The sequence below is a fragment of the Penicillium manginii genome, assembly GCF_028828005.1.
Source record: "Penicillium manginii strain IBT 31320 chromosome Unknown utg000011l:1.0-1395921.0:1.0-1396616.0, whole genome shotgun sequence".
In the NCBI taxonomy this organism is placed as follows: Eukaryota; Fungi; Ascomycota; class Eurotiomycetes; order Eurotiales; family Aspergillaceae; genus Penicillium; species Penicillium manginii.
Window position 1 is genome coordinate 702590 of NW_026643112.1, and position 23024 is coordinate 725613.

General features: G+C 47.1%; 10 protein-coding genes across 10 annotated transcripts; 3 read left to right on the forward strand and 7 right to left on the reverse strand.

Moving 5' to 3' along the window:
• Positions 1 to 328: 328 nt before the first annotated feature.
• On the forward strand, positions 329 to 1009 carry N7533_013540 (ribonuclease P Rpr2/Rpp21/SNM1 subunit; the record flags this gene model as incomplete). The annotated part of the gene is made up of 1 exon (XM_057110190.1): positions 329 to 1009. The coding sequence occupies one exon, from the start codon at positions 329 to 331 to the stop codon at positions 1007 to 1009; it is 681 nt and encodes a 226-aa protein (XP_056952892.1).
• Positions 1010 to 2337: 1328 nt separating this feature from the next.
• On the reverse strand, positions 2338 to 2937 carry N7533_013541 (uncharacterized protein; the record flags this gene model as incomplete). The annotated part of the gene is made up of 2 exons (XM_057110191.1): positions 2338 to 2568; positions 2659 to 2937. The coding sequence occupies 2 exons, from the start codon at positions 2935 to 2937 to the stop codon at positions 2338 to 2340; spliced, it is 510 nt and encodes a 169-aa protein (XP_056952893.1).
• A 721-nt stretch (positions 2938 to 3658) lies between these two features.
• On the reverse strand, positions 3659 to 3917 carry N7533_013542 (uncharacterized protein; the record flags this gene model as incomplete). The annotated part of the gene is made up of 2 exons (XM_057110192.1): positions 3659 to 3823; positions 3846 to 3917. The coding sequence occupies 2 exons, from the start codon at positions 3915 to 3917 to the stop codon at positions 3659 to 3661; spliced, it is 237 nt and encodes a 78-aa protein (XP_056952894.1).
• Positions 3918 to 4112: 195 nt separating this feature from the next.
• On the forward strand, positions 4113 to 4973 carry N7533_013543 (WW domain binding protein 11; the record flags this gene model as incomplete). The annotated part of the gene is made up of 1 exon (XM_057110193.1): positions 4113 to 4973. One exon carries the CDS (start codon positions 4113 to 4115, stop codon positions 4971 to 4973), a length of 861 nt encoding a protein of 286 aa, XP_056952895.1.
• Positions 4974 to 6055: 1082 nt separating this feature from the next.
• Positions 6056 to 7346, forward strand: N7533_013544 (uncharacterized protein; the record flags this gene model as incomplete). Its single annotated transcript, XM_057110194.1, has 4 exons — positions 6056 to 6138; positions 6275 to 6737; positions 6812 to 7006; positions 7068 to 7346. 4 exons carry the CDS (start codon positions 6056 to 6058, stop codon positions 7344 to 7346), a joined length of 1020 nt encoding a protein of 339 aa, XP_056952896.1.
• A 2310-nt stretch (positions 7347 to 9656) lies between these two features.
• On the reverse strand, positions 9657 to 10295 carry N7533_013545 (uncharacterized protein; the record flags this gene model as incomplete). The annotated part of the gene is made up of 1 exon (XM_057110195.1): positions 9657 to 10295. One exon carries the CDS (start codon positions 10293 to 10295, stop codon positions 9657 to 9659), a length of 639 nt encoding a protein of 212 aa, XP_056952897.1.
• A 230-nt stretch (positions 10296 to 10525) lies between these two features.
• On the reverse strand, positions 10526 to 11433 carry N7533_013546 (uncharacterized protein; the record flags this gene model as incomplete). The annotated part of the gene is made up of 3 exons (XM_057110196.1): positions 10526 to 11024; positions 11091 to 11334; positions 11403 to 11433. 3 exons carry the CDS (start codon positions 11431 to 11433, stop codon positions 10526 to 10528), a joined length of 774 nt encoding a protein of 257 aa, XP_056952898.1.
• Positions 11434 to 14093: 2660 nt separating this feature from the next.
• On the reverse strand, positions 14094 to 15287 carry N7533_013547 (uncharacterized protein; the record flags this gene model as incomplete). The annotated part of the gene is made up of 1 exon (XM_057110197.1): positions 14094 to 15287. One exon carries the CDS (start codon positions 15285 to 15287, stop codon positions 14094 to 14096), a length of 1194 nt encoding a protein of 397 aa, XP_056952899.1.
• Positions 15288 to 18813: 3526 nt separating this feature from the next.
• On the reverse strand, positions 18814 to 19633 carry N7533_013548 (ADP-ribose diphosphatase; the record flags this gene model as incomplete). The annotated part of the gene is made up of 4 exons (XM_057110198.1): positions 18814 to 19055; positions 19142 to 19382; positions 19438 to 19530; positions 19592 to 19633. The coding sequence occupies 4 exons, from the start codon at positions 19631 to 19633 to the stop codon at positions 18814 to 18816; spliced, it is 618 nt and encodes a 205-aa protein (XP_056952900.1).
• Positions 19634 to 20525: 892 nt separating this feature from the next.
• On the reverse strand, positions 20526 to 22822 carry nimA (serine/threonine protein kinase nimA; the record flags this gene model as incomplete). The annotated part of the gene is made up of 4 exons (XM_057110199.1): positions 20526 to 21984; positions 22037 to 22590; positions 22652 to 22704; positions 22771 to 22822. 4 exons carry the CDS (start codon positions 22820 to 22822, stop codon positions 20526 to 20528), a joined length of 2118 nt encoding a protein of 705 aa, XP_056952901.1.
• Positions 22823 to 23024: the final 202 nt, after the last annotated feature.

The window sequence follows — 23024 nt, forward strand, 5'->3', positions numbered from 1 at the left end:
GTTCGCGAGAAGTTGGAGTGAAGGAAGTAGAGAAGGAAACGGGGGAATTAGGAGTAGAAAATGAGAAAGAAGGGTGGATTATCGATGGGCGACAGTCCTTGGGGTGTGTGGGAGAAGGACGAAGTTCGACGGGGGGTCAAGATGACAGAGCGAGATGCGGCGAGGGATGAGCCACACCAGGATGAGTCACGTGACTCAATGAGTCCGAATGCGGGAATCACGTGGTATCAAGTTGCTCTTGCTGAAAGAACTCTTTGATTCTTGGATATCTTTGATACTTCCATGTCAACCAAGATAATTTAAGACGCTCAGCTCATATTTCTTCACAATGGGAAAAGTCAAAGCCCTCAAAGAAGGCAAAAATGCGAAGAATGCCAAGAGTCACTTCAAAGCCCGAATGGAGTTCTTGGATAAGGCTGCAAATTATCTGCAGGCCGTAACGACCGCCCCAGTCTCAGTGTCAGTCTCAGCACCAACACAAGCAGCTGGAAGAGATGATCAAGAATTCTCTGACAAAGAAGCGGAGAAACACATGGTGCCCGAGCACACTCTCAACAGCTCTGCAAAAGAAGCCGTGAAATCGGAAACCGACATTCACAGCCGTCAAATGAGCAAAAAGCCTTTGGCAAACATCTCAAGAGTTTATATCTCACATATGCGCGGAGTGTCCCTCAAGACGCTAACCCGTCTTCCGGTACCAACCAAGCGATCGTTCTGCAAGCGTTGTGAAACACCTCTGACTTCCGGGGTGACCTGCTCCCAGGAGATCCAAAACGCCAGCCGAGGACGCAAGAAGCCGTGGGCTGATGTGAAAGTTGTACGTTGTCTGGTATGCGGAACCGAGAAGCGATTTCCGGAGACAGAGCGTAAAAGCAAGAAGCTCGTGGAACGTCGACAGCAGAAGCAGGAGCAGGAGCAGAAGCAGATGGAGGCAGAGGTACCAATACCGGCGCAGGTACAGCTGCAATCACAAACGCAAACGACTCAAACTCAGGATGCAACTTCATGAGGCTGTCCAGATCAGCAGTCTTTCAGCCTCAAGTCCCACCCGCTTGCGTGGAGCGGCTCACATTGCATGAAATTTAACGGCCGAACTACTGTATCAACATGTGAAAATGCAGGAACTAAGATCTCTGGCATACTACAACCCAACGATGATGGTGGTTATGCGGCACTAAGATCTAGCTCGCATCAGCCGTGATACTACCTAACCGTGCACCACAACCCCGATCATATGGCCACCAGACCAGTAATTAACCACCAATCCAAGGTCGGACATTTATCGGCTAAAGGTCCGTTCTCTGTTTGGTGGAGGGGGAGGGGGAATAGACTATACTACCCTGGTATATTGCGAGCTATTGGAAGACTCACACGTGCGGCAAATCCCCAGGGCCTTTGCGCACGCAGACGCCTCTTTTCTACTGGCGATCCGCATTTGCACCCGCATCCGCCGACATGCATGAGCCTCCCCGCCGGCAGGTACAACTACGACCTCGGCAGAGCGGAATATACTTCGCAAAGCGAATACCGACTCAACTACCGGGAGAAAAGTTCGGGAAGTGGAGTGAATCTGTGATCACCTTAGAGTTGACGGGGCCAAAAAAGGAGACAACCTAAACCAATATACACAAAACATGCAAAGAGGGGAATCGAAACCACAGGGTGTGATCATAAGTCACAAGCAAATCAGAGCAGAAAAGAGAACCAGGTCATGTTTATGCGCTCGAATCGAGAAGGGAAAGAAAAAAAAAGACAACCATTAAAGAAAACAAAATTCCATCGTCATGATAGTCGTAAACTTGGGCAGCGGGCCTTGAAAGCGAATGTTCGAGTATTCAAAACGATGTAGGGTGTTCGTAAAAGTGAAGTGGAAGTGGTAAACACGATAGAGACAGCTTCGGCGCCATCAGTTTACTGCAGTTTTTAGGGGCCGTCGACTCGTGAGTCTGCTGGTCCAAAATATGCCGCGAGGCGTGCAGTTCTTTCATCCAACTGTCGATTATTCAGAATGAGGAAACCCAGAGAGGGATATGAGGTGAGTCAAATGCAAAGGTATCGAGTAGGGACTAAACGAAAGGTGTCCGCGAGGACGGCGCTTATATATAAGCTTACTCTTTTTTTGGTGTTTTGATTTTTGCGTTGTTGATGGTGGGCAGAGAATGCGGTGAGATTGAGGGAGGAGAGTGTAGAGATGTAGGATGTGTTTGGAGCGGTTGAAAAAGGGTAGTATTTATGTCGAGTAGAAGAGTGAAGCCATGTCCAAGAGGTGGCGCGCGTTTTGGGAGATATTGTTATCCGCTTATGGCGTTGAGGTGTAGGTTGGGTGAGAAGGGTCGGTCAGCGTCGCCGCCGCGAACTTTGATCCATGCGATGATCAATAGTCTCGATGCGACCCCGAAAAGACTTGACGATATCTCGAATGTGGGAGATCTTGGCCAACTCGTTGTCTAGGTCGTCGATGGCGGCGAGGATAGAGCGGGTGCGGGCGATTTCGGCATCGGCATTACGAATGACATTCCCGGCGCGGTCGTAGCTGTTTTGAATGGAGGCTTGCATCTGATCCTCTAGCTAAAAGGTAGTAGATCTGTTAGCGTGGGGAACCCTAGGGCAAGACGATGACATTGCGACATATGTTGTTGACCGCCGGAGGGAACGCACATATTCGATGCGGCCGCGAATCTGAGCCTGCAGGCCATCCAGCTGGTGCGACAGGGCCCGCAAACTCATGGGATCCAGCAGCAAGCGGCCCTGACTGCTGGCGGCGCTGGTGGCGCGTGAACTGGAGTTGCTGGTTCTCCCCGTTCCCCTGCCCCTGGAAACCCCATTGCCGGCATGGCCGCCCTGCAGGGCAATCTGCTGCTGTTGTCGGAGGATCTGGATCTCGGAGGAGGTGAGGCCAAGCGAGGTGTCGGGGATCGAGGCTGCTGAGACGGACATTTGGTCCCGGCAGAGACATGCTCCTACGAGCCGATCAAAGATGTGAGGCCGAGCGGACCGTAGGTCATGATGAACGGGGGAGAGGGGAGGGGTTAAATATTGCGAAGAGGGGAGAGAGAGGAGTGAAGCTTGGGTGGAGAAGCGAACAGAGGTCTGAGAGAGGAAGAGGAAGAGAAGAGAGAGCAAAAAGAAAAAGTCGGGAGGGGAGAATTCTGGCGGCCCGTGACACTGTGGAGGAGACTTAATGGTCTGATACAGTACGAAGAGTAGTATTAGCTATACTAATAGTAATAGTTGATAGTATATTATTATATAACTACTATTACCATTGGTATTACTATAGCTGCTAGTAGAGCTACTATAGGAATGGTAGATTAGAGACATATCTAGTATACCTAGTATATTTAGTAGGTATACTAGTACTAGGTATTCTATACTTGATTCATTGATTTATTGAGTATATAGATAATTAGCTAAAGAGTAGCTACCAAAGTACTGTGTTGTAGTGACTAAATAGTAGATTATACCTAGTACTGTAGTGCAGTGTAGTAGCTCTACTGGCAACTCCGCTCCGCCTTCCTCTCTCCACTTCTACCATTCCAACCATTCCAGTTCAACCACCACCACCAACACCACCACCACTGCCCGAAGTGAGGCTGAATCTCCAGCCTATCTGCAGCTCCAAGTACACAGACGCGATCCCCCCCCACGCCGCTTCCTTTTAGTCGCCCAGTCCAGCTCGCTCATTGCTCCGACCTTCCTGCGGGCCCTTCCAACCTGACTTGACGGCCCGACTGCAAAACTGCGCGACGGCCCATTGGGAGCCACCGCGCGCTTTGGTCACTCCTTGCTGCACGCTTCTTGCGTCCGCGAGAGTCTCACCCGCCTGTCATCGTTCTCGCTCGTACCGATCCCTGACAATTGGGTCTCTGGGCCTCGCCCGCACCCTCTTTTTCTCCGCACGTGAAACCCTCGTCCATCGAGACGCGCCCAGATCCCTAGCCCCAACACTTTTTTCCAAGGCGTTTGGACGAGGCTGACGACGCCATCGACTTTGATTCGACAATTCGCGGCTCTTTCCTCCCCGGTTCTAAACCCGATCTGCGACTCATCACGAGACTGCCCACTACCTCCACTACCACGACTACTACCCTCGATCGGGATTCATTATCATCATGGCCAAGGACAAGGAAAGGTCAGTCAACCCTGCCGCCGCGCAGCGGAAGCAGGATAAGCAGAAGACTCTGAAGAAAGGCAAAGCGGAGGCGCTGGCTCGCCGCAATGAAAAACTTGCTCGGCGCAATCCCGAACGAATCCAGCGACAGATCAATGACTTCAAATCCATGGAAGAATCGGGTCAAAAATTACGACCCCGTGACAAGGAGCTCCTCGAAGCGCTCGAGAAAGATCATCGGGCCGTTTTGAAAGCTCGCGAAGCTCTCGGCGACAAGGCACCCAAGTTCCACAGCGGAGATGGTGGCCAACATCACAGGCAGGACAGGGACAGGGACGGTGGCGACGCAGTTCTCGGGAAACGGAGGCGCGATTCACAATTTGCGCGATACCAGGAGAGTGATAGTAGTGAGACGGATGAGGAGGTGCGCAGGATACCAATGCCCCGGGATACACCTCCTCCGATTCCGCGCCCGCAGAGAAAACGTGGTGGCGGTGCGCAGAACGAAGGCTCGGAGCGTCGGGGACCACACGCGCTGCCTTCTAAGCCTGTTGCGGTTGTTGAGTCTAAGTCGGTCTACGAAGCCAAGCCTGAGATTCGGAATCTACGGCAGGAGGCTGTGAATAAGTTCATCCCCGCGGCTGTTCGAATGAAGCAAGATTCCATCAAGGGTCAAGGGAAGCTGCTTGAGCCGGAGGAAATGGACAAATTAGAAAAGGCGGGGTATAAGGCGAATGTGGGAGCTTCACGGACCGAACAGCCATCTACAGATGAGCAAAGGTCATTGGAGGAAGAAGAGGCTCGCTTCAATCGCGAGATGCGGACTGTTCAGATTGAAGAAGTCTCGGACGAAGACGCTTAGACTGGCACAGCCACTATTGAAATGTAATAATAACGTCTAGTATGCAAATAGTCTGCTGTCTGCAGCTCCACATTCAGTGCCGCTTTGCCGGATTGAAGACGTCGACGATCTTCATCCCGTTAATACCACCCCACGTAAGGCTGAGCAAGAGTTTACCCTGAAGACAGCAATTTCTGGTTACTACTGAGTATCAATCTCGAAGCTCAACTTGAGCTGCCTTGAATACACCTTAGATACGGTACTAAGTGCGCTGTCAATCAATCACGCTATTGAGCAGGCATTCCGTTATATCCGAGTCTTCATGCCGAATATTTCCAATTCCAATTCGAAAAGTGCTTTCAATCTTGAGTATTTACTTATCATTTGGGACAAGAGATTGGCCACAGACTACTACTAGTAGTATCTACCAGTAAGTACTTTCCTCCAAGTCCTTGTAGATATCATCCAATGCAAGGCTAGTATTTATCCCATAGCCCATGTCCTATGTTGATACCTACTGGGTACCACTACTATAACTACTAACTAGTATACTGCCAGCATGACCTCGGTGTACGCCGTATTCGATACCTAGGTACGAGAGCATTCAGTTCTACGTCATGAACCGGATTTATGCAACAGGGGCAAAGTTACCTCAAAAACCTTCAATCTTGGATCTTCCTCGATGTGGCTGCCTGCGCCCCAAAAGACCCTTAAAATATTCGAGAGCCAAGGAAAAGTCTGAGGATCAATTTTGTGGTAAAGCTGAAAAAAGCCCCTAAGTGGGGAATCGGTCAGGGTCCGCGGTCGTTGAATGGTGCCGGTTGAAACCGCAACTTGCTGGAAACAGTATTGACCACCGACCATTTTTCCTTTTGGAGATAGAGTTATGTGGAGCTACCGTCAATTTAGTGAAAATGTTTCACCTCGGCTGTGAGGTCGAAGTTTGGGACTTACTTGAAAGAATGTTAAGTCTTCTGGAAAGCAGGATTGCCCTGACGTGGGGAATACTTTTTTTTTCTCGGGCTCTTCATATCGCCAACGTTTTTAACGGTTAACGAGTGAAGTACCCTTTTAACACTCATTTATTGTTCACATCGGTCAAAATGTCAAAGCGATTTTCGGGAAATGAATGGGGTTTTGCAGGGGTCATGGCCGTACAGGCTCTGGTGATCCTGGCATTGGAAATGTAAGTCAGCCCATACCTCCACAGGGTCATCTCCTTCTCTCCATGTATTATCTATGGAGACAAAATCCAGAACCATTCCACTCCCCGCAAAATGAGAATGAGACAGTTTTCTAATCGACTAACCCATTCAATCCAGTTACATCCTCACACAATGGCAGAACTGGGTCACACCCATAGTCCTGCAAGTCACGGTCTCCTACACGGTACCGATAGACATTGCTATCGTCATCTTCGCCTGCTTTTACACAGGTGTCTTGGCCGTCGATGCAATCTACTTTAAGAATAATATCCAACTTCTAGCGATATGCATCAGCAGCTGTCTCATTCTTGCATTCGCGGCGATGCAGTACCGCGAACTGCTAGAGATTTCCATCCGCCTGCCTCAACAGTACGACATGTACTATGAGCCCCTGGTACACAGGGAGATGGATTGGTGGGCCTATGTCCAACCTGCCGAATTAGCGGTGAATCTCATTTTGGGTATTTGCATCTTGCCGACGTGGTTCTTTGCGTATCAGGTGCATAAGGAGTATAAGTGGGCTATTTATCGCCGAATTCATGGTGATACGAGTATCAAGATCAGATATCTTGCGTACGAGGTGAGCACTTTTTTTTATTATTTCTCTCTGATGCCCTATTTCAATCATTATAACTTTTGCTGATTCCTTTCCAGGTCTTTCTCGTTTTGACGAAGCTCAATTTCTTTTTCTCTGTTGGCTTTATCATCCAGTATAACCTTATCGACGTCCACTTCGAGGAGCCGGAGTATTCACTGACCATGGCCTTGATCCCGGTTGTATTCTTCGCCATGATTCTCAGCATTTGGTTCGTCCGGAAGGAGTGGAAGTGGGCAATGATTGGAATAATCGTAAGTACCGCACGATCATTATTCCATAAGACGACATCTGATTCACTAACAAGCGTTCCAGATCTGCTACGTCGCACTCATCGCCTATTTCCTGAGTCGAATTATCACCCTTTACGGGCACGGACTCCTGGCTCACACAGCGGGTAAAGACAAAATGCTGCTTTTTTCGATAACGGCAGTCGTTTTGTCGTTGTTGAGTGTCGTTTGTGCCATTCAGTGCGTTGTTAACTTTGGCCATGGGTTGAGGTCGGTCATTCAGGCCAAAGGTCATGAGTCTTATCAATTTCGCAATGTCTCGAGTCCGACATCGAGTGTTAGTTCGCGGTTTGGCGTTGATTAGATGGGATTAATCTATATTACTATTATGATAGATCTATAATTTTTAATAATAATGAGATATGAATGTAAAATATTGATTCTCCTTTAATACGGTTTTATTGATAGGGGGACAGTCCCACAACCCAGCATAACTCGTAGTAGCTTGGTGGATATGTCTCTACCATTTTCATGATCAATTTTGCTGAGTATGGAAATTGAGAAAAGGCTACAAAGGTTTCTAGAATGAAGGAGATTTCGAAATACCACGTCCTCCTCCTGGGTGAGCAGAGCTAAGTCCAAGTCTTGTTGTCGGTCCGGCACTCACTTTAAGTTACATAGTATGATCGGCTCGAGTGAGACGGGTCGTAGAATATCGTAGCGGTTAGTTTTCAAAGGAGAAGTCTGAAATGATTGTTCTGACTCTGTGTAACAGCCCCCATAATGAAGTGAGCACCTTCTAATGTGGGCGGAGATATTGGCGAGGCTAGTATAGGACGTGTACGATAGCTTGTATCACTGCTGTCCTATTGATGAAATAGATAGTAGAAAAGTATTTCATAATAACTCTCCGAGAGTTTGAAGAACGTGCCGTTTTTTCTTTTCGGCTTCTTTCTTTGATATGGTGATACAGTGTCGGATGATGCTACTCGAATGCAACAAAATACCGACGGTATAAACACCTAGGTAACAGATTTCCCATGCAAAGTCTTGGCTTTCCCCTTCTGTTTTAGTGCTCAGTGAGCGCCGCTTTTGCTCTCCGAGCATTGCTCATATGAAAGCCGGCTGTCCGATTCGAGCACCCTAATAAAACGTAGCACGCTACCCCTCACAAAAGTCCCTCGCTATTTTTAGAATGTCTTAAATAAGGCCATCAAAAAACATAAATAGCTGCAAACTTGTGTAGGAATATTAGCTCCTAGGAGCAAACACCCAGAGTTGTTCACCTCAATAGCTAATGGATACCTATCTAGTGACTTTATACTCTTAGGAATAATTCTCTAAGTTTGCTTTATATACTACTTTCTATAGAGGTCAAAGGCTAGAGAGCTAGAAAGCTAATTTTCTATAACTTCTAATTAGATCTATACCTAGGTATATATTCGATCTTCAAAAAAGAAATAGCTTATAGCACTTCAATAGCCTCCTTAAGGCTAAATACTACTAACTAACATAATCTTATAGGAAAATTAATCCTATAACTCCCGATCGAAGAGAGAGCGAGATTTCTTACAGCGGCTAATAAGCAGGCAATAAGCCTATAACGCTTTACTAATCCTAGGAGCTTAGATTTCGATTATTAACTCCCCTACCTATCACAGATCCTAAGAGCGAAGAAAATATAATAAGTCTCGCAAATATATTAAGGGGCCACGAAAAAGCTATACTTCAGAAGCTATACTCAATACGGGCGTTTACTCTTAGCGTCTCGAGTTATAAATACTGGATATCTTATTGAGATCACAGAGCTATCAGAAAATATAATTCTCTCCATTATATTTTATCTAGATTAGGGTGTTGAGAGTCATTAACAGAATTTCTGGAGCGCCTGGGAATCAAAAGAATCACAAATACGACATCTGATTGTTCCAGTTGTGGGGGTCAATCCGCTTGCTGTCAAACAAGAACTATAAAAGGAAGGCTAGATAGCTCTGACCAGCAATAATTTACTCTCTTTCACCTGGAACTTCTTTTCTGCATTGTTAATTTCTATTTCAGATCTTAGCCAGCAACAAGATAGCACATTCGATCCTCAAAATGGATTTTCGGACGGGTCGTGAAGCCAGTAATGAACAGAACTTGCGAAACAACAAATCTGGATCATACCCACGAGGTTCCTCCACTCGGAGAGGCTACCGACGGGCTGATTTTGTAAAATTGAGGAGTGAAAAACAAGTCGTTCCTTGAATAGAGCAAGTAATCTGGAAAACCCCGCTATATCCGATGTTTACCAACTGGCTAGAATCACGGGAAAAGTTGAGAACAGAGCAGATGATTTTAAGCCACATACAGGATCAAACTTTTTAGCACCGGCTTGATCAAAGAGATCATTATTCACCTCGAAAATTCGATGTATAATCAGCGTGCGTTGAAGAAATCTGCGGTAACTGGGGCATAGACTCAATAGAAAAAGCGCCTCCAATGTACTTCACATTTTCTGCTTTGCATTTTCTGCTTTGAAAATTGTGGAGATGTGCATAGTAGGTGATAAAACTATAGGCAAGTATCGAAGCGAAAAGGAGGAACACAATATCATAATATCGCTATTAGAGACACACAATCAGGGTAAGTCTAGAGCAACTCGGGCTCTAGGACACGGGCTTTATGGATAAATCTAGGCGTCCCACATCTTAGAGTAAGAGGAGGGCATATCACCGCGAATGCCGTTGAAATAGTGACCAAGAACGTTCAGGAAGTGTTCCTCGTCAGTCGGGCTTCCACCTCTTCCATAGAACTCCCAACTAAGGCCATAAGGCGGTACATCATCGTCATAGCTGATCACGGGAAGGTTGACGACATACTTAGAAACCTGCTCACCACCGCTGAACAGGGCACCGGCAAGGAAAGAAGTATCGACAGTGCCACAATACGTCTTGCTACCGTCGTCATTGATGCCAAATTCTTGCTGGAACCAGGCAGCGCTCTTGGCGAACTCGAGAGGATCAACGGAGAACTGGTCGAATTGATCAACACCCTTAGGGCTGCTCCAGTCATCATTTGAAAGTGCAGTCAGACCCTGGGACTTGACAAAGAAATAGCAAAGATCACCATCGCAAACGCGGCTAGCATCGTCGGATTGCTCAAGCTTGATATCTTTGGCAGGGCTTCCATTGATGTTCTTGGCGGTGACAATGAAGACACCCTCGGCTTGCCAAGCAAGGTTAATGGCAGAAGAAGCAATTCCCTTGATGAAAACATCCCCGCTGGCCTTAAAATCATCCGCAGAGAAAGGATCCGCAAAGGAACCGTTCATGAAAATCTGGGGGGGGCACTGCCAAGGTGCTCATGCCATTTGTTGAGTTCTTGAGAGTTATCGGGAACTGTGTTGATAGCGTCCACAGCAATTTTGTTGATGACCTTTGAAATAGCATCTGTCACGTTGTAGATGGCCCGTTCAATGGTAGCAATGTTGTCAAACTCATTTTGGAGACTAGTAAAAGAAGGTCAGTTTCTTCTCGGTGAACTGAAAGCAAAAAAGTTATCTCACATTTCGGGCGCACTCTGCTGAGCGGCGTCATGGATTGCCTGGGCACCTGATGCAGCACCATACAGAGAAGACGTCGCACTACATGCTTCACACATAATAGTCATAGGGGTGAGCATGGTCAAGACATTGCCAGCCAGAGCCATACCAGCACTTTGGCTATCGGTTGACACATCATGCTCAGTGAAAGTGTTGACAACATCATTCGCGCGACCTTGCCAGCTGGCACCCAGTACTCTGACGCTGTTAGAGACTGCAGTCGACCATTCCCAGAAGTTTTTAATTGCTCCAAGAATGAAGTATATATTAGGCATGGTTGAATCTCCTGTGAAACTCTTGCAAGCGCTGACGTCGCCAACATTGATATCACATGTTGGATCACCAACAGTGCAGTGTTCGTTGCCCCAAGCAGCTTGATAGATCATGTAGTCCGAGAAGACGTCATTAGGGAATTCTTCCTTGTCGTGGTTGTAAACATTTTGAGGGAAGTATGTCGCGCTAAGCAGAGTCAGAGAAGGTCACGGGGTGTCATTGATATCTCATCCAAAATTGAATTATACTCACAAGAAACTTGTCCACTTGTCCAAATCATACTTTATCCAATTTTCTCTGGTCATGCCGTTGTGCTCACAGATTGCCACATTGGTGGCCTCGGCTTGTGATTCTGTAGTCGTGGTGGAAGTTTCGGCAGTGGTAGTGGTAGTCTCAGCAGTAGTAGTCTGAGCGGTAGTTGCAGGTGCACTTGGCGAGATGGATGCAGTGGCAGATCGAGCAACAATGTTGCCTGGAAGCGCCAATGTTCCAGCGGCTGGTCTGTATATCAGCAAGGGAATCACCTGGGAACTAGAAGGAAAGCAAGATCTCAGAGCAACTTACCAAGCAAGGAGCACAAGAGATGGTACTTCATGCTGTATGGTTCAAAATTTCTTAGTATACTCCTAGTACTAGTATAACTTGAAGAAGTCTGAAGATGGCTTTCGTTTGCTTGTTGCTGAGGATATGATCCGACCAGAGAAATGCTGCTCTTTATAGATTCTTCAAAGCCATATATACAACGATCATGTACACTATTGTAGCTCTATTCAATTCCTTAAAAAAGGGGCTATCCCCAGTTCAACTGCCCACTGAGCTTTCCCCTTTCTAGAAAAGACCTGCGATAAGTGCAAGCAAGCGAGGATCGCATCGTGCCAAGATTGGGGGCTGTTCCTGATCGTCCCTTTTTCAAGCCACTTAGAGAGTTAAGTGCGATTTTCAGCCCCCCTATGCAACCTTTGGCGTACTCTTGTGGATCTTGAAAATATCAACAGACCCCACGTTAAAGGGCAATTTCGCTTCTTCCTAATTTAGCACTGAAGTGCGACCGTAGTACTTACCCGAGCCAATACTGTTGCCCTTGACTCGATAAACTTGCCTATAAAAACTCACTTTCTCCACCGTCTAATAGCGCTATAATATTTCTTCTTAGTTTTAGATATCCTCTTATCCTTATTACAAGTGGAATTCTTATGGACGTGAGTTCTAAATATATAGCCGTTTTTTTTTCGGTTTATTTTTTAGCAGGACCCTTTTATTAAGCAAAGAATAGCTTAAGTTCTATAGCTAAGATAAGAAAATAATTATAGCAGTACGATAAATAGAATACAATACTATAGATTAAAGAGTGAATAAAAAAAATGGAATATAGAAACAAAGAGTAGAGAATAATTTAGCTTTGATTTATACTTAAGATTCGATAAAGAGGGAGCCGTAGATAGAATAAGTAAAGAGAGACTATTCCTATAGCACTATATAACAAAGATAAGTCTTTGCTTTTAATTAAAATTTTTATTATTATTATATCACTCTTTTAATCTATTCTAGGTTAGTTGAGCTAGGACTAGAAAAAATACCTTAAGAAGCTGAAGCTTAGCAGACCATTAAAGAAATTCTGTTGAAGCACTGTTATAGGGCTGAGTGCTAATTTTGGTTCAGGCCGGGTATAAGCTGGGTGTTCAATAAAGGCCTCGGATCAGTCTCTGAGTAATCACAGAGCAATCATGATCACTCAGAGATGCTCAGGGCCTTACTAATTAACCACGTAATCTGCTCTGAGCTGCTCAGTGAGTCTGAGCCCAGACTGAGATCTACTCAGTGAGTCTGATTCTGAGCGCCCTCATTAAAGCGACGGCACCTAGAATAGGAAAGCCCCACATTGCATAGGAAATATGTTACGTATAGCTACCTAGGTATGAGGACTAGCTCTTCGCAAGTCCATATTCTAATTCCAGGTCTCCGGGTCCATCGCTCTCATCATGATTATCATTCGCTTTTTATTCATGCTAATACACTGCATCTTCGCCCTCTCTATTTCCCAGGGTGGCTTCGTCGATAGCTGTAACGATCTTAAGCTCGTTGATACGTCTCTTCATGCAAGCTGCCGTCGGAATTCAGGTGAATATATGGATACTTGGCTAGATCTGAACGGTTGCATTGGAAATAACAATGGACACATCGTGGTAAGACAACCGATAACTGAAAGTCTTCATATTTAGAGCAAGACTCCCGTACTAAAATTCACCTAGTGTAGCGGGTAAGATTAAACGTATAGAAGGAATTAGTACCATTTTAACACAAAGCAGTGCCGCTTACGGGTCCTCTTGTAAGGACTGTTCAATTGCGCACGTCACTACTTTACGGTGCAAGTGTCGTATTCGAACCGATGCTGTCTACGTTCGAACTGCGATTAATCTCAGTACGCTGAGACCAATCCATAGCCTTGAGGAATTCAAAGATAACACTTGGACTGATTTGCTTGTCATTTTGAGATATTTGCATCACCAATGTGGACGGCCGTTTGGTTTGTTGATTAGAAATATGCCCTTTGTAAGATAAGATGCTCAATGCTTCCAAAATCCAAGGACCTCAGCAGTTCTTCAGAGCTCGCGACTTTGTCACGTGCCATCATCTATTACTTCGGCAGTCTCAATCCGGAAAAAACACTCGGACACAGTGAGTGTGAACGGATAATAGGTGGTTGAATTGGCCTCAAATGAGATGAGAATCGAGTGGTTGCCAAAAAATAACACGATTTTTTCTATGATCTTGAATCTATCTTCCCCTCCTAGTTGGGGATCTTAGATGCCATCCCGTATACAAGTGGGGCCCGGGATCGAACCTAGAAATGCGGACCGAACCATACAAAAATTGGCTTTGGCTTTGGATATGATCAAAATATCTTTAACTTTAACTCAACGGCCCGATCTGTCTCCATTTGTTTTATACTGGTAGCGGTGGTGATGGGGGAGGGGAGAGAGGAGAGGGTGCGTACATAGTACGGCCCTAAAGTCCCGAGGCGTCAGCCACCACATCCATGGATAAGCATAGTTTCAACACTGACAACTACCAATAAGAGCTATGGATCATGGGGAAATAATTTCCCCAGGTATAGCGTGATGTGAATGCAAATACTTCAAATACAAGGGGATTATTTGATTAGATTATTCTCTAAGCGGTATATGTACGATGCAAGTCGTCTTAAGTATGTACTCTATCCATGGGTTTCTCTCGACAAGGTGCCTCAAGGGCTTTTTAACCAGCTTGGGTGTAGATGGTGTTGTTGGTCACAGCCTCAGCGGGCAGCCACTGACCGGCGATGGTGTTGTTGTAGGTGAGTTGGGCGAGTGTGAAAGTGTGAAGCTCGGAGACCAAAACAGTCTTGTCCAGGGGAAGAACACGGTGCACCATGGCGTTCTGTGTAGGCATAGAGATGTACTCTTCGCCAGCAACAGATTTGATACCGGCGTCAAAAGTAACGCGGATCAAAGCATCGGGGGAGTTGGTGCTCAGCAGCGATGTCGACAGGAGCCACAGGGCTGGGCCGTCGGCGTCAGTCGATGCGTCGGCAATGTGCAGCAAACCAGCATTGACGCCGAGCAACGGGTGCTTGAGCTTGAAGAATTGGAACTTGCCATTGGCTCCGATGTGGCCAAAGGTTCCGGTACCGCCAGTGGCATTACCGGCAAGAGTGAACCAAACACCACTCATGGCACCGGAGCCAGAGATCATTCCGACGGCGTTGTTACCGACGCTTGGGGGAATGTGCATCTGCTTGGTCGCACCGCTGGTGGCGTTGATGCGCATGATAGACGAGTCGGTGTCCTGGGTAACGTAGATCAGGCCGGTGGTAGGCTCCTCCTTGATGAACACGGGGCTGTTGAGGCATGGGTAGAGGTGGTGGTTGGTGGAGTTGGAGATATCGGCAGAGAAGACATAGTACTTGCCAGTCTGCTCGGACGCGACCTTAAGACCAGCCCAGACACGGTTGCCAATTTCAAAAACACAGTGAGGGCCATTTCCAGGAACAGGGATATCAATCGTTTGGATGATGGTCGGCTTAGTCGCGAGGTCGTGACCCGGGTCGACGAGAATGAGCTTGTTGTCGGCCTGCAGCGACAGCCACATCTTTCCGGGGTGCACAGTCGATGGCCACACGCCGTGAAGCATGGAAGAGTTGTCTTTGCCCATGGGGAATGCCTGGAAGGCAATGGGTTCCTCGGTGGTTGCGTCGAGCTCGATCTTGATCAACTGGCTGTCAGACATCTGGGTCAACAGCACGAAATTCGTGTTCGGCACGCGGGCGAATTCGTGCGTCTCAGTTGCAACTGGCATCAAATACTCCGTGATGCGACGGCTCACAAGCGAAGTGGAGGATTGCTGCGCCGACACGCTGGCAGCGCCGAACGCCAGCGCGACCACGAGTGACTTCAAGGCATTGCGAAACATCTTTGGAGCTCAACTTTGCTTGGTACTTCTTTAACAAGGGTTTGCTTGATATTTTACGCATGGGGGCGAACACCTCCTATTTGAACCACCCGGCAAATGATTGTGATGAACGCCACAAATACCCACGATCTTGCACTAGTGATTTAACAACTCATCTCGTTCTCTGCTCGTATCTTATACTAGTCCGAACGCATGGAAGTCATACTGTCTACCCGCAAAGGCGCGCCACAAAACCGATCCAATACCAAAGAAACCAAAGGCCAAAGCGGGCTGGCGCTGATGGTGGAGCCCTGGGCTTGAACAAATTTCTTCATTGGTATCCTATCATGTTTTCTTCATAATCAGGGTATAGTTTCCGAGATCGAGATGGCGATCAACTCTTTTTTGAGAAGAACTACGGAGTACTCTGGACTTTGCGGTAAGCGAATTCACATTATTGAATACCCACCGGTAAGGCTGTGTACATACGGAGTACCTCTTTCGCCTGAGTGGCTCTACCGATTAATATTCGACTACAGTGATCGACCCCTGCTGCTATTCAGGCATCTGTTCGTCATCCAAAACGCCATCAGGATCATGATTCAATCAGACATGGAACACTGGTTCGCATTGGCTGCAGGGGATGGGGGGGGGGGCTGATTCAAGTGGGGTGTAACAATGCCGATCGAAAATGGATCTGGCGGATCTGGTAGTCCCGATTCGGAGCATTTCCGGCACTAAGCAGCTCCCCGAGACAAGCCAAACCAAATATCACCATTTACCCGGATAGGTCCTCCTCATTCTCACGCTGTAAACCATTCATATGTTCACGGTGTTCGTATAGAAGCTATCATTCATCATTCCACAGCGGACACGGAGTGTGCCGTATTTTGTGCTATTGAAATTGATAGGGAATTGATGCAGTGACCCACCGCTTAGTCATTCCTAACAAATTCTTCCTCTCTCTTCTTTTCTAACTTCTTTCTTTTCCTCCCATAGTCTAAATAAATTAGACAAAATTCTATAAAAGCTATAATAAAATACTAAAAAAGTTTCTAAGCTATATAATTAAATCTGAGACTTTTAGAAACCATGCCGAATATTCAATTTGCGTCTTTCAGAAGGACCATGGCGAGGGACCACTTTTGCTGTACTTTTTCGGAAGTGTCGTCGAACTTTTAGAGGGCATAACGAAATAAGATCTATGTCCACCTCTTTTTTTGTGTACATAAACGAGTGGTGACGAAGGCAAAGTGCTTCATACGCAGCATATCTTGTGATTAAATCTGTTGCATTTCTCATCCCTCTGTCAAAGATGCCATAAGATCATTGTGGTGATTTGAATTGTCCATTTTACTCTACGCCAAGGTCTTATTGCGTGAGTACTTTCGTGCAACACAAATGTTGAGGAGATCACATACTACTTGTAGTTGTGTGAAATGTAAACAATTTAAGTCAAGTACGTTCAAGTTGTTCCCAGCCTCAAGTAGGAAGCTTGAACACAATGGGATTGTCATATTTATCTTCTTCTTCTGCACAAGTTGCCACTACTACTATGTGCAACACTGACCATGCCTATATGGAAATAGAATGCTCGCAGATGTCTCATCCATTGCTCTTGGCCTACATTGCCAAGGAAGATCACACACTGGGAGGCGAAGGAAGTGGGTGGCCTTATAGTTGATACAGCGAGCTGAGCTTTTTACAATGCAAGATACTGTCAGAGCGAGTAGACTCCAGGCGAAAAGAATGTGTTTGCATGCAATTCAACCCAATTCCAGAGCCACGACTGTCTAAGCAATATCTTTGTATAGTCCAACACCTAACAAAGGAGTGTACCGGCGAGGTCTTTTTTAAGCCGAAAGGCTCAATCAAATGCGCCCAGCGGTCCTGCAGAAATCAAACGTGGCATGCATATAGACGACGCGGTCATCTTGCAAAGGGGCCGGACGGGAAATCACGGGGCGATGATCTACGGTGTCGATCTCAACGCCCGAGCATGTCTCCGCCCTCTGATGGGCTGGGAGTATGAACTACCGTTGGTCTCCGAGCTTCTGCCTAATACTAACAAGGAAAAGCCTCAGTTAAAGTCTTGGGTCTCAAGTAGGTAGACAGATGTTATGTAAAAATTTCAAGGTTGCTAGTCGGAAATCAAACATCTAACTCTTTGTAGAAAAGGTCATGCAAGATCATCCCTCATACCAAGATTCTACCTAGGGCAGTGATCGCCGAATATACAATCATCACGGCTGAACTCTTGCTTACTAGGCACAGGAAACTTGCACCAGGTTACACCGCGCTGTGTTTTTCCCGTTCGAGGCGAAGCCGTAGTCGGAGAGTGAGCGTATAAATAAGAGGAAATATTCTCTCTGCTTCATCCTCATCATCACGCAATCATCAATTTGAATTTGCAACCCTTGGAATCAATCAAATATATTCAAATTTTCAAACTTGACTCTTGCTCAATATGCGCGTCATTTCCATCTTTGCCGCTCTCCTGGCCGTCGCATTCGCTGCCCCTGGCAATCTTGAAGCTAGACAGCAGGGTGAAGCCTGCCAGGTATGTATATTGATTGAATCACTCAAGGCGTGAGTTTGGAGACATCTAATACATTGATAGCTCGTTCACGGCTCAGCAACATGCCCGTCTAAGTAAGTATTGTTGAAATGCTGTCAATTAATTGATGAGGCCCTGACATCTACATAGGGGCTTGGTCCAGTGTGGTGCTTCTTCCGGCAATGTCAAGGTCTGCTGCGTATGTTCAATCCCTTCCGAATGATAATTTCGTACATGGATGTTTCTGACTCTTCGCAGAAACGCTGCTACTAAACGTCTTTCGTGACGTGGAGGGAGCAAACCAGAATGGACGCCGCCCATGGACGTGATGAATAGTTCCACTGCCAACAAATCAGCGGTGGCATACATGGCAACCAGTATTTCCAGATAGATCCATCTAGTTTCAATATCAATCCACGCATATACCTAGGTACATAACACAGACAAATTGCGGACAACATTAAAAGAAAATGCGCATATTGCGTATGCTATTTTTTTTATCAGACATTTTGATTTTTCTCCACTGAGATTCAATAAAATTATGAGGTGATAGAAAGGTGTGTATCTAGGTATCAAACTGGAAGACTAATCAACGGATGAGAATTTCCTCCAGGGGTAATTTGCAAATATTGGCAAAGAATGGACTAGGACTTATTGTAGTCCAGTAGGTAGGCCGCCTGTGAAGCGGGAAAAAGACTATACAAAGCGAAGATCTTATCTTTAAGTCTTGAAACTTCATTCGATTGATTCTGTGAAGCCTATGGAGTAAATCCGGTGTTTCTTCTCACGAATAATGTCTCCTGGGAAGCCGTGTGACCATATAATTATGGAGGTTTTCCTTTTGCCCAGGTGGTAAGATAACTTTTCGTGAAAGTATTCTATTCTATAATAGCTCTTCGTAAACAGGCTCATTTGCCACAACACGAGATCTATAACTTGATTCGAGGCTCAAACAATTTCGGAAATTCCGGGAGCTCGAGAAATTACGCACTAGGTAAATTTGAACTTTTTAGCCATCTCAATACCCTCCGCGATAGCACCAATCCGCGAATCAATCGCATACCCCTCAGCCTCGAGCTTCCGCAGGCCATCGTAAAGAGTTACCAGCGGTAAGGTAAATGACACAATGAACTCATCCTCCTCTAGATCAGGCTGTGGGTTCTGGTTTTCGGGCAAAGTCATATCAACCTTGACATGGACGAGATTGAAATTAGTATTGCAGAACCCGGGATCTACTCGCAGTTTGGTCAGCAAAACTCCCACATTCGATATCGCGATTATTTTGCAGCAGAAAATGGAAACTAAAAGACAGACGAACCATTGAACATAATAAAGCTCGATTTCATCGCAACGCCAACAAACCCGGTCTCCTCTTTGAGCTCGCGCTCCGCACATTGTTGGATCGTTTCGCCAGCGTCAACCATACCCGCTGGCGTCTCGATGACGATGCGATTAAGCGGCGGGCGGTACTGTTTTTGAAGAAGCAATTCCGGACCAGATGGCTTTTCCAGAATAGCGACGATGCCGACGCCATCGACTAGCGATCCGGCGGGTCTTGTCTGTACCAGGTTGTCAGGAGCCACCCTAAAAGTGAGATCGAAGAAAACTACTTACCACACGTTCAGCAGATTCCCACGTCCTCGTGACTCCATTGGGGTCAAGATATGTAGTCTTGACTAGGCGTTTCCATTTTGCCTCTGACGGGTCCTGAAATATCGGTGAGAGGTCAATTCTTCGGATTGGGCAGAAATTCAGGGGCCACACAAACCAGAGGTTCTTGGTGATAGACTTTTGATTTTAAATTTGTCATTTGGGTAGTTTATCACGAACATGAGATATGCTCGAGGGAAATATGGAGGGGTTGAATTGGTGTGTCACAGGAAGTTTTCTGTTCGTGCAATAGTCGGTCTGATGCCCTGGTAACCATGCGATGACAAAGCAAGCTGAAAATGCAAGTGACAAAAGAACTACGACCAATTGGGCACTGAAGGAGATAATTTGGATAGAAACTTGAAATGAACAACCGTGTTCTGGAAATTTATGTACTTAGTACGGAGGCGCATGCCAGCCTAGAGACGCCTTCCATATCCACACCCCAAACACCAAGAACCGATCAAAAAGAAAGGAAAGCGACGGTGGGAGAGGTATTCAAAAGAAAGGCAGAATTCGAGAAATTGAGGAACATATCGAAGATACGCCGCGAAATGCAAATCAGCGGAGGCAATGCCCATACCCCACAAAGGAGGTAGACATCGCATGCAAGCCCAAAAGCGCGGCTTGATTTTGAAGAAGTAAGAAAAGCAAAAAGGCCGTCACCAGTGGACAACTGGGGAATCAAAAATGTGCACGAAACTCCTCTTCCGGGAATGATTAAAAAGCAAAGGATTTGGGGGGGCATCACAGCGTGACAAAAGAAAAACAAAGGAAAAGAAAGAGTCAGTCGAGTCAGGGGGGCCAGCGAAAGCAGGCAAAAGAAAATCACACAGATCGTTGCGATAGTGTGAAAAAGAAAATCTCCAAGCCCAACTCCGTGACATAACAAATAGGTATGCGCAAGAAGAGAAAAATGAAAGGAAAAACCAGAGATCTTCCCTCGGGGTAATCACGGTCGACCTCGACGCCGTTACACAGATCAAAGTCTGCGCCAAAATATGGTTGTAAAAAGTCGGGCAAGTCCGAAAGATGAGTGAGAAGATGATCGTTTATCTCAAGTTGCGGATGATCTTCTTGCCTCGGGCTAGGAAGGGGCTGGGCATCTCATCGCGCTCAGGATCCCAAATCGCAGGAGGCTCGCGCTCAGAGCACCTGAGGCTGGATGTTGTACGAGAATCGCTAGCGCATCGCTTGACCTCATCCATTGATCGGCCACCAGCACGAGCCTGGGCAAGTTCAACCAAGGTACGGCCACCCATGTTGCGCTGCATCACAGCCTTGTACATCTCATCACCACCAGCGTTGAGCTTGGATGGGGATTGCTTCGAGCCAGTCTTACGGGTCGGAGAACCGGCATCCGCGGCGAGATTGGCGGAAGATGGTATCTTGGAGAGACGTCGATGGGGGGACTTTGAGCGGCTGTCACTCATGCTGCTGCTGCGGTCGTCGGAGCGAGTAGGGGAGACTGATGTTGATTGAGGGAGACGGGATCCGTTTGATGGGAAAAGAGGTGGCTGAGTGTTGAGCTTTTGCACGAGGGTTGCTGTGTTCTGGCGGAGGAGCTGTCGGGGGTGAGCCTTGAATGGATCAGGCTTGACCTTGGGACGGGTAGGTGATGGGAGGTCGGGTGTGTCGTCTTCGTCATCCGAGTAGGCTAGGGTCGGTTCCCATTTCGCCTTTTGGCGCTCGGCTTCAGCGAAGATGTTTCGAGAACCTGCAGTCGCGGATGTACGGCGTGGCGACAAAGAAAGGGAAGCGATGGAGATGGGAGAAGGCTCGGCCATCTGAACATCCTGTGGAGAATCCACCACGGTCGTTTTTGAGCGACATAAAGGAGTGCGAGTCTCTCGTTTCTGCTTCTTGGTGTTGGACGTAGGTGATCCCAGCGAAAGTTGGCTGATGTCGGTGCTGGGGGGTGTACCAGCATCATCGGTCGTGGATGAACGTGAGGTTTGGCCGCTGGCCCGAGAAGAGGATCGAGAGCCTGAACGACGGAGGCTTGCGCGGAAGGCTTCTTCGCGAGAGTTGCTGTTACTCTTTTGCTTCTGCTTTTCCTTTTCAACTTCTATGGAAACTCGCTCTTGGACCTCGCTTTCGAATCGTTTGCGGAGGCGATCCAATTCATTTTGAACCTGTCGGTCGATCTCCAAACGTGCCTTCACCTCCCACTCTCGTCGCACGGTGCTTTCGATCTCAGTCTTCAGTTGTTGCTTCTCCTTCTCTGCTTTGGCGAGGGTTTGCTCCATCTCGCGAACCTTCTGAACGGCAACATCCTCGCGGCGTCGGAGAATCTTACCAAGATCTACGACCTCCTTCTCCTTCCGCATGAGACGGATGATGGGGAGGTTGATCAGCGCGGCAGTGTCGGGGCGGTGGTCGGGGTTGACTCGCAAGCAGCTTCCAATGACATTCTTCAACTCCGGGGAGTAGCAATCAGGGAGAGCGTCGAATTTGCCCTCGCGGATCTTCTGGACCAGCTGGATGTGGGTTCTGGCGTTGAAGGGGGGGCTCTTTTGCGCAGAGCTCATACATGATACATCCAACGGCCCAGATATCTGACCGAAGAGTGTACTTCTCGGCGGCACAAATCTCTGGGGACATGTAAAAGGGAGTACCGACATATGTGGAGGCAAAGTCATGGGACTGCATCTGCTTGGAAAGACCAAAATCGCCCAGCTTGACAGTGTTGTCACATCCAAGGAAGATGTTCTCGGGCTTCAGGTCTCGGTGAAGAATGGTAACCTGTCCCTGCTTTCCCTTCAGACCGGATGCCTTGGCCTGTTGTCCCAGAATATTTGATCCAACCTCGGCGGGGTCGTGGCCGTAATGGCAGCGGAAAAGGGCGGTCACCAGTTGGGATAGGATACGCCAAACGAACTCCTCCTCCGCATATTTGTTGACCTTCTTAAGGTTCTTGATGACCATGCTCAGATCTCCACCGCCGCAGTATTCCATGTACAGATACAAGTCCTGGCTAGCCTTGAGGTGTTCGCGGTGGTAGTAAGCGACGATGTTCGGGTGTCGGAGGGAGCTCAGGATGTTGAACTCGGCGGTGAGTTGTTCTCGTTCTTTTTGGGACATCTTGATGTAGTTGATCTCTTTGCGGCATAGAATCTATCAGTCGGACAGGGTTAGTCCAGAAGTTACATGATCGAATCGGACAACAGGCACTCACGAATCCATCTGTCTTCCGCTTCACCTTGCGGATGATCCCAAAGGAACCGCAACCTATAGAAGATATTTGTTAGGTGGGATATAATCAGATGAGAGAGCCCAGGGCTGGGTTAAGCGTACCAATCTTTTCCAAGATTTCATACTTGTCCGCCTCAGCCAAAGCAATCGCCATGGCTGTAGATGTATGTAGCAGACAAGGAGGTTGATTCAAAGGATGTCGAGTTTAGACAAAAGAGGAGGAGATACAAGTCGAATGCTCAATGAGCCAGAGAAGAGCAAGAACCGGGGACCCTGTATGGTTAGTGGAGGAAATTGAAGAAAGAAAAGGTACGCGACGATGCTTCGAATAGAAGAAGATCGCTGGTCGTTAGTCG